This window comes from Leishmania martiniquensis, chromosome 16 (genome assembly GCF_017916325.1).
Source record: "Leishmania martiniquensis isolate LSCM1 chromosome 16, whole genome shotgun sequence".
Lineage (NCBI taxonomy): Eukaryota > Euglenozoa > Kinetoplastea > Trypanosomatida > Trypanosomatidae > Leishmania > Leishmania martiniquensis.
The window spans coordinates 480,223-489,552 of NC_090151.1; the positions used below are offsets into that span (position 1 = coordinate 480,223).

General features: G+C 63.8%; 2 protein-coding genes across 2 annotated transcripts; both read right to left on the bottom strand.

The window, feature by feature from the left end:
• Positions 1–858: 858 nt before the first annotated feature.
• Positions 859–7,248, bottom strand: LSCM1_05768 (uncharacterized protein; the record flags this gene model as incomplete). Its single annotated transcript, XM_067323211.1, has 1 exon — positions 859–7,248. The coding sequence occupies one exon, from the start codon at positions 7,246–7,248 to the stop codon at positions 859–861; it is 6,390 nt and encodes a 2,129-aa protein (XP_067179846.1).
• A 1,451-nt stretch (positions 7,249–8,699) lies between these two features.
• On the bottom strand, positions 8,700–9,128 carry LSCM1_05769 (uncharacterized protein; the record flags this gene model as incomplete). The annotated part of the gene is made up of 1 exon (XM_067323212.1): positions 8,700–9,128. One exon carries the CDS (start codon positions 9,126–9,128, stop codon positions 8,700–8,702), a length of 429 nt encoding a protein of 142 aa, XP_067179847.1.
• Between the last annotated feature and the right edge of the window lie 202 nt (positions 9,129–9,330).

Here is a 9,330-nt window from a genome sequence, read left to right on the forward strand (position 1 = left end):
CGCCAAAGAAGAGTGACCAACGAGGTGCGTGTGCGTGTCTGTGTTGGAGGAGGAGGAGGGAGGGAGCAGGTGGGCGGCAAGCAACCGTCCACGCTAACTCACGTGCGTGCACTACAAAGGCGACAAATAGAGAAAAACGGTCTTCTCTCTTCGCCGCGCGTGCGACCTGTCACTGAAGGGAGTCGAGGGTGCGTATGTGTGTGAGAAGGGAGCAGAGAGGAAGGGGTGCAAGGCGAGCGGCTCGAGTCCATTGCATAGGAGGGGCGCAGAGAGGAGGAGGATGGGGTGAAGGGCGAGAGGACGAGGGATGCGCCCGAGGGGTACACCATCTCTGCCGCCTCCCTCTCGCATCGACAGTTTCGCCATATGCGGCACAGAGGCCGAAGGAGCGGTGCAGCAAGCGGTAACGGAGGCGCCATGTATTGCTTTCTTCTCCCCTGTGTAAAATGCCCCTTGCGCGCTTCTCGGCTTCGATGGATGGGCGCGTGCGTCTGTGGAGGAGAAGGCGCTGCGATGGCGTCGGTCAGGGAGGAGTGTGAGAGGCGACGGCGAACGCCCGCCACTCAGAGACGTGCACGCAGACGCGCCGCGAGATGCAAAGAGTCCTCCATGGGGTACTCGAGGAAGAGATCAAGAGAGGAGGAAGGGGTAGCGCAGATGGCACAGATATGGAAGAGACACGGAGGCCCACACGCGAGGAGCGGTAGTCCGTCCCGACGGATGGGCGCAGGCCGCCCGTTGGCCCGTCACGTCCAAACCCTCTCCCTTGCCGTGTTTCACCTCCCCGGCTACTCCGCTACGTGAGCAGTGACGATCGCCGGCATGTCGGCCTTTCCTACCTTGCATGCATGTATCGACTTACCTTATGGAGATGCGGACACGCTTCGCGAGTGCGCTCGTCGCTGGGTCGTCGCTGTGTTGCGTGCGCCACTGCTCATAGTGATCTACCAAGAACCCAAAAATTTTCTTGACGGCGTGCCGCTGCGGTGCTTTCTTGACCGTCTCCTCCCCACCGCAGTAAGGCAGCTCCAGCTGCGGATGTGCCCTCTCTTTCATCATCACGCGCTGGCGCACCCTACCCGTCAGCAGTGGCGGTCGGATCGCCGCCTCGGCTTTGCGGTTACCCACTCCGGCGTTGGTGATGCCGCTCGCAGACCTCGACAACGCCGCCAGCGGCGACGTCCCACCTCCAGAAGGGCGCTTGTGGCCGGCAGCCTCCGCGTACCCGTGGTGGTGATCGCCGCAGGTGTCATGGGGGGAGTTGCTGCGGCGAGCAACGATGCATGGCCGCCGTGCCTCCTCCATCATCTCTTTGTAGTAATAGTTCGTGGCAACGCAAATTTCGAAGCTCGGCAGGAGGTTGATCGCCGCCAGCGAGGTAGCAGCACTTCCGACGGTGCCGTTAGCTTCGCCAGCGTTTTCGTCCGCTGTGGCCGCCGCATCGGTGCCGCCCCTGTTGCGGCGCCACACCATCACCATTGACCGGCGCTTCACCGGAGCCTGCGGGGTGAGGGAGGTGCTGCCTTGGTGCTCCACGTGAAGCTCCGCGAGGGTGCGAAGGTAGTGCACGACGGCGTCGTAGAGCGCGTGGGCCTCGGCGCTGTGAAAGGGCTGCCCACCCCCGCGGACACCCTCACCCTCGAGACCCGTCGTGTTCGTCACGACGTACTTGGCGTCCCCGGCAGGCCGACTCGACGCTGACTCGGTCGAGCTCACGGAATCCCCGTCGTCACGGCGCGGCAGCGTTCCCTGGAGTATATGCCTCGCCTTCGCAGCGACGGAGGCGATACGCGACTTGCGCTTCTTCATGGCGGGCATCCCTCCCCAGATCCAGATGCGCCGCAGGGCGACGTTGTACCCGCCGCGCGCCAGCACGTCCTGCACCGTGGCCCCCGCCTCCTTCGGCCGCCCGCCAGCCGCCACCACCTCGCTGCGGTACTTCGCACGCAGGAAGTCAGCGTAGTAGTAAAGCACGCCAGCCAGCACACCGAGCGAGCCACCGGAGAAGGCGAAGGACAGCCCACTATCGTCCAGGCCAACGCGCTTCATTTCCTGTAGTACCGCCTTGGTGAATCGGATCGGCTGTGGTGCAATGACGATGTCGTGTAGTGAGCGCGGCGGCGGCAACGGCGGAAGAGGGTCGATCGTGTACTTGGTGGACGACGCGTCGTACAGTTCACGGCGCTTGTTGTCATCGCACACATCCGATAGCATGACAGCGTTGTTGTACGTTCTTAGGAAGCCCCACGTGCCGCCGCTGGCGTGCACGAGGCCGTCGCTATCGTCGCCGGCGCAGCAGAACATGTTTTCGCGTGAGATGGTCAGCAACGACATGAGCATGGGCACCCAGTCCGTGTGGATTTCCTTCACAGGCACCTCCTCCGGGTACTGCCGCATCATCTTCAAGCTGAGAAGCGAGAGGTCGACTTGATCGAGCCGCGTGTGGGGCAGGAAGATAGCACCGAGTTGGATGCTCTCTTCCAACCTCTCCAGCAGCTCAGTGCGGGCGGTAGAGACGAGGTAGTGCATCTCGTCCAGCTCCGACTTCAGTGCGCGCAGCTCTCGATCCGCCAGTTGCCACTCACGCTCTCCATCTGACGCCTCTTCCTCCTCGGCATCCGCCCAGTCAGCTCCGTCCGCGTGCAGAGGCGCCGCCGTATCGCTGTCGCACTTAGCAGGTGCGCCGTTCTCCCCGCTGCTGCCATGACATGCAGCCGCTGGCGGCTCACACAGGGTACCCAGAGGAGGATGGCGTGCACCGTTCGGCATGCGGCGGGAGCCGGTGCACGTGCTGCTCTCCGTGTCACTGGCGGTCCGCTCCTCCCTCTCGACTGTGTCGTCTGCGGGTGTGCCACCTTCTGCCGCTCCTCCGTTGGTCGCAGCGACGCCGAGGCGGCCGTTTTTCGACGGCGACACCACTCGCGGTTCTACGCCGTTCTTCTCCAGCGGTGGGACAACCAGTGAGTCCACCGTGACAGTGCTGTTGTGGGACACAATAAATGACGGCGATGCCGTGCACAGCGGAGAGGTGAAGGTGCCATCTACAGCGCTGCATCCAATGGGGTTGCTGATACCGCCGCCCACAACCGCCGCCGTTTCTGCCACCGGCGCCCGTCCCTTCACCACGGCATAGCTGCCGCCGAGTGCCTCGCAGGTGCTCTGCAACGGATGGTCGCGCGCGAGGCACTCAGCGGCCTTAGCACTTGGATGAAGGGTGGAGGCTAGGGGTTCGTCTGGCGGTTGCCCCTGCGCGCCGGCGCTGGGCCCGTCCTCGGCGTCGACACTGAGTGACAGCTCCGCGTGCGGTATCGTCGAAATCAAAAGGGGAGACGGCCGTAGGCTACGTGGCGCCTGCGTGGTCCCCGCGGCTCCCGTCTCGCTTGACGCTGCCCGCCCAGCCTCGCTGCTTGACACGGACTGCAGGAACGGTGGCGTCGGACTGGAATAGCCACCGCTGCCCCGGGCACCATCCTGATCGCCTCGGCAAGCGGCCAGGGTGACAGAGGAAGGGGAGACGAGCGCACCGTTGGCTGCGCCATCGCTCGCCACCGCGTGCGCCGTGGTCGACTGTGGTGAGCGCGAAATCTCCGGCAGCTGACGTGCCTGACATCCGACGATCATCGACTCCACTTCAGGTGACAGCACGGCCCGAACGACGGGGTCAAGCGGACCTCTGTAGTAGGTGTTGTACTGCACGCCGCGTGGGGCGGCTTGGGCGGTGGTGGTGGCAGCGTTGGCGTTCATGAGCGCCACCGAGGCAGCAGAGAAGCTGCCCGTGCCTACCGCACCGCCGATCGCCTCGGTGTGCTGATGCTGCGAAACAAAAGAGGCGGTCATCTCGTCGACTCCGGCGCTACCGCCAGCATGGAAGCTCAGGTTCGCCGGGGCGATCAGGTTCCCGGAGGCGACGCTGGTTGCGAGCGCGGTGCTCGCAAACTGCGTGCTGAGCAGCTGTAGCGAGGAGGCGATGCCCTCGTATCGCTGAAGGTACAAGGAGAGGGGGCGTGCCTTGATCGGCATGGAGAGGAGATTGACTACCCAGCGCTTGATTCCTTGGACCAGCTCCGACACCGGGCACCCCTCTATGAGTGACACGACGTCCAAGTACTTCATGCCGCCAATCTGGCGGTATGTGCCGCGCAACAGAAAATCGTCGCCGTAGCCTGACGCCGCCCAGAGACAGGGACCTTCCAGCGCTGCCGGGCTACGAAGACCGCCAATGCCACGTTGCCGGCCGCTTACTCCGAAGCACGTGGCATGGTGCCGCTCCCCTTTCGCTTCGCCCACGTCGCCATCACGGCCATCTCGAGAGCGGTATCGTCGCCAGCGCCGGTGACTACCGCTGCCACCGCCGCGGGACCATTGTGGCCACAGGTTACGCCGGTGACTGCCCTCATCGCCGCCCTTGCTTGGCGCGGGTGGCCTACAGATACCGCCAGCGACGCTAGACCGCGAGGCAAGGCCTGTGCGCACGCTGCTGTTGCTGCTGCTGCTGTCACTATCGCTGCTGTTGTCCAGTGAGTCATAATCAACGATGTCGTTCGCTTCCGCGGCGCCGTAGTCGCCACTGACGCCGCCCTCATTGTCGAAGTCGCCACCACCGCTCGCCATCTGCTCAAGGGACGCAAAGGCGGTGTTGCCACTTTTGCTGCCGTTTGAGTGGGCCGTGGCGCTCGCCACCGGAGTTCCCAACCAGCTCGCTGACGCGGGGAACATTGTGTTCAGCTCGCTCGCGACAGAGGCGCACTGCTGCCGGTGCCGACGGTTGGCTACGCGCGTCGAGGCGAGGACGACGTACAGGCCTTGACGCCGCAGCTTGTTCCAGATGCGACTCTTGATGTGGTGCAGCTTCTCCGCTCGCACATGGTGCGCCGCTGTGTGTAAGATATGCCGCGATAGCGGCGTCGACACCCTTCCCGCTACTGGCGCAGAGAAGCCTGGGGAGCCTATGGTGCTCGTGTCGTCTGGCTTGGGCCCCGGCTCACCGTATCTCTCTTGCGACGCGCGGCCCACTCGCAGTAGCTCGTCGATCCACTCGGCGTCGGTGTCCTCGCTGACCTTTTCCCTGTACTCCACCACCATCACGCCACCGTAGCGGGCAGCAGTGATGCAGCCGACCCCGTACGCCTGCCTGGACTGTGCGTCGGCGAGGTTGAGAGAGACGGCCCTGCGCCGCGTGAAGGCAGTGTGAAAGGCAGTCGGAACGAGCGAGCACTCGTACATGGGGACAGCGACGATGACGTACGCGTAGGGTAGCCACGACGCCACCAACGTGTCTGCTTCCATTGCCTCCTGCGCGTACTTGCCCATGGGCTGCCCTGAGTTCAGCTGAGGTGAGCTCCGCAGCGAAAGCGGCGCGGGCATGTTGGTGGCACGCTTGTGTCGCTCGTCGCTTTCCCTGAGCGACCGGCACACAGACGAGGCGACCGGGGTCTTCACACTACCGGGCATGCTCGACGACCGAGCCATCGACAGGGATGCCTGTACCTGCTGAGACGGTAGTGCCGTGGTTGTTTCCGTTGCAGGCGTGACAAGTCCCTCCGACTGTCCCGTTGATGGTTGAGAAGAGTGCAGCATCGCTCGCTGCCTCGTCTCCCCATTGACACGCGGGCTCGCTGCCTCAGCAGCTGCAGAGACGCCTGACGCTGATGCCGCACGATGCATCTCACCCTCTGTGCCAGCATGGGCAGCATCGCCGCGATCACCTTCGCCGCTTGAATGACTCGAAGCAACTACTGATGGTGGCGCGGGACCGCCTTCCTGAGGTGCATCGCGCAGGGATGATGGTGCTGGCATCCACTGCGCGGTCGCGGACGCGCGCAGGAATGGCCCCTCGCCGTCATCAGATCCGCGATCGTCGTTCTCACTGTCGGCAGTGTCGGATCGCTTCCGGCACCTTGCCTCCTCTTTACTGTGGCTGCCCTTGCCGCTGGCTGAGAGAGTCTGCCTTGCGGAGGAAGCCATGGCTGATGCTGCTGCTGCAGCCCCCTTCCTTGCGGCGCGCCGCTGCCGACGTGCCTCGTACCGCGCCAACGACCGGCGCAGGCGCTCCTGTTCATCCTGCAAGCTTACGTAGAGCCACCCGCCAAAGCACAGATCTGCGTTCCGCGGCAGGGCCTGCAGCTCCATCGCCGAAATGCTTCCAATGATGACAGGCGGCCGCGTAGCTGCCACGCCGTCGACGTCGCGGTCTTCGATGGGGTAATTGTTGAGGGGGCTCAAAGGGTCCCCCGACGCCCAGACGACTCCTGTGGAGCTTCTGTTCTGGGCTATAGAGGTGCCCAGGTGCAAGGCAGACATGCCGCTCGCTTGCCCACCATCACCCTCGCATAGGGGTGAGTGAATGCCTCCACTGCCGCTCCCCTTTCGAGCACTGCGTGACGTTTTCATGAGCGGATGATCTCTAAGCAGAGCCCCAACACCGCCCGTCGTGGCAAGCGGTGTGGGTGGCGCGCTCCTGTGCGCCTGGTCTTGCCAACTACCCGTAGCTCTTGACAGCGGCGCGTTATTCATCCGCTTCACGCGTGCCTCGGGAACAAAGGATATGCGGTGGTACAGCCGATGGGCCGGTGCACAACGGAAAACGACGCCGCTGTGGACAGAGAGCTCGTGGCGCCGGAGGTACGGGTGGTGGCTGTGGGCAGCCTTCTCCAGCTCGTTTGCGTCTTTCATCACCGTTCGCAGCGCTCCAGAGTCGGCATTCATCTTCCCGACGGAGGCGGCAGCGATGCACGCGTTGACCGCCACAAGCTCGAAGTCTTCGTTGACAGGGTTTGTGTAGCCGCTGCTGGCGGGCTGCGCTTGGTGCAGCGTTGTGAGGGACGGCCCCGCAGGCGCAGCCGCGGTCGACGAAAGGTTGGCGCGCGGGGCGCGATCGGGATACTTTGGGGAGGTGTGGTTGGACGTGGTCCTGCTAACACTTCCAGCGGTGAAGCTCGGCTGGCCACCGCTTCCCGCCCCGAGTTTGCCGCCGCATCCGGGCCGCGCCACAGCCGGGTCGCCCGACGCGGTAACTGGCGCCTTGGAGGGGTCCACAGGCGCTGTGTTCTCGTCCTTCCTGAGCGCGCGCACAGCGAAGCAGTGGTTGTTGGTGTACAGGCCCATCACCTGCCTGGATATCCCCATCCATCGACTTGCCAGGTACTCTTTAGCCTCATCGTCGTCGAGGGCGCTGTTCCAGCACGCACCGAGGAAGTCCCGCTGATAGGCGATCTGCTGCGCATGCAGTTTCTGATTCGCGCACCCCATGGCGTGCCCACTGCGTCGACGGGGCTGCGTTTAAGGGTGGGGCTCTTAGCGTTACCTTCGTATGACGATCCGACACGCGCACACACAGGGAGCCGGGCGAGAAAAGAGAAAAAAGATGAAGTGGTGTGTGTGTGTGTTTGGGTGGGGGAGGGGAGGAGCAGGGTGTGTGTGGGACCGGCCACTGATGAAGCACCTCCGGCCAATTATGGTGTGCTAAATATGCAACGAGCGACGCAAGCGCTACCCCACTCCCACACTGTGCGAGCAGCCCCTTTAGGAGGAAGCAACAATGAGCACAAGACGCACGTGTGTCTGTGTGTGTGATGACCACGGCCGAGTCCGCCTCGACCTGTGGATTCGGTGTGCTGGGGCCCGCACATGCAGGGTGGCCGTTGGGAGAGACGGAGAGGCATGTGAGCCCAAAGGGCGTGGGGGGGAGGTGAAGCGAAATGGGGAATACATACATAATTCAGAGTCGTCCGTTGCCGCGTGAGATGCGCCCAGGCAGCGCGGCCGCTCTGCCGTTCGTGTGGATGGTCGAAACACCTTCACTGCCGCAGGCCGCTCCGACGCCACGCCACCCCACCCCGGACTTGACCGCCGACAGCAGCAGTGATGCACCGCTCGGCCTTCGCAACGTGGTGAACACTTGGCCCTGTGCCCACATCAGGTGAGGCGGCTTGGCGCCCAAGAGGGGGGAGGGGAGGGGGGCACTGCACGACCTCCTTCCTCTCCCTCCCCCCTCTGTCACGCGAGGGCGACAAGAGGGGAGCGACCTTTTTCTTTTGCGGTTCGCGCCGCTCCCAATTCTGCGCGACTTCTTTCGCGTAAGAAAAGTGTCGGGCACACACGCACACGGACACAGACACACAGAGACCACCGCGCACTTATCCCATTGAGTCTCTCAGCGCGCCGCGGCCGTTTTTCATCGGGGCGGTTGCCCGCTGCGTTGATTTCGCTCTTCTCTTATTCGGCCGCTCTCGCCCCCCCTCTGCTCTTCGCAGCGCCAACACATACCCGAACGATCTCTGGCGATTGCTGAGGGATGGGTGACGCGTTTCAGTGTGTGTGTGTGTGTGTCACTATCACCCGAGGGTGGGGGTGGGTGGATGGGGGGACCGACTTCCTGACCAATGGCACGGATATTCATGCAGGCTAGCGCGCAGTCCTCGCTGTTCCGTTGGCTCCCTTCCCCCTCTTCTCTCCCCACTCCACTTCCCCGCCGACACTAGTGCCCTCTCCATCAGTCATCCTGTGTAAGCGGCTTGCCCTGTTTGGCTGGAGGCACGTGCGTCAGGCATACCCGCGCCCGCGTGCGTACTCCTCTCGCGCCAGCACACAGAGGCCTCTTCTGCGGGAACAGTCATCGCTGGGAATCTCTGTTACACGCCGCCGGCAGCGACGCCCTGATCGCTCGGCGCGGGTGACTTTCCTTGGCTTCCATTGGCACCTTACACGGAAGGCCTCACCTGCTCCGCGGCCTCTAGTACTTCGCCGTAGCTCGTGCCGCCGTCTTTGGCTTCGTGGATGAAGTCCAAGTAGCGAATACAGGCGCCACGCACGACGATGCTCTGCACGCACCGCAGTGCGATCGGGCGCACCTCTACTGTGTCCTCGGCCTTGCGCGCTGCCAAGCCGTGGCTTCCACCAGCGGAGCTGCTGCTGTTGCCCATCGCTGGGTCATCCTTGCGTGGACGACCGTGACGACGGCGCACTGCGGCGAGTGCGATGGCGTCCACCTTGATGTTCATAGTGGCTGCATCCATCTCCAGCAGACGCCCCACCACCATCGTGCCATTGGTAAGCTCCACGCGGACGAGCGCGTGCAGCGCCGGCCCTCTCGCCAAGACGCCAGGAAGTGTTGCGGCAGAGTCGCCCATATTTTGCGTGTGTCGGCCCACCTCACCCTGGCGAATTCAAGGCCAAATAAGGAGATGGTGCGCGGGGGGGTGCCTCTGCCGGTGTTCCGCCTTTTGTTGAGCACGGAAGGGATGGCTGTCGCCGAGGTTGGGGCGAGGGAGTGGAAAGATGTGATGGACACGACCGGTGCGGCGGCCGCACTACGCGTGAGAAGAGAGGGCG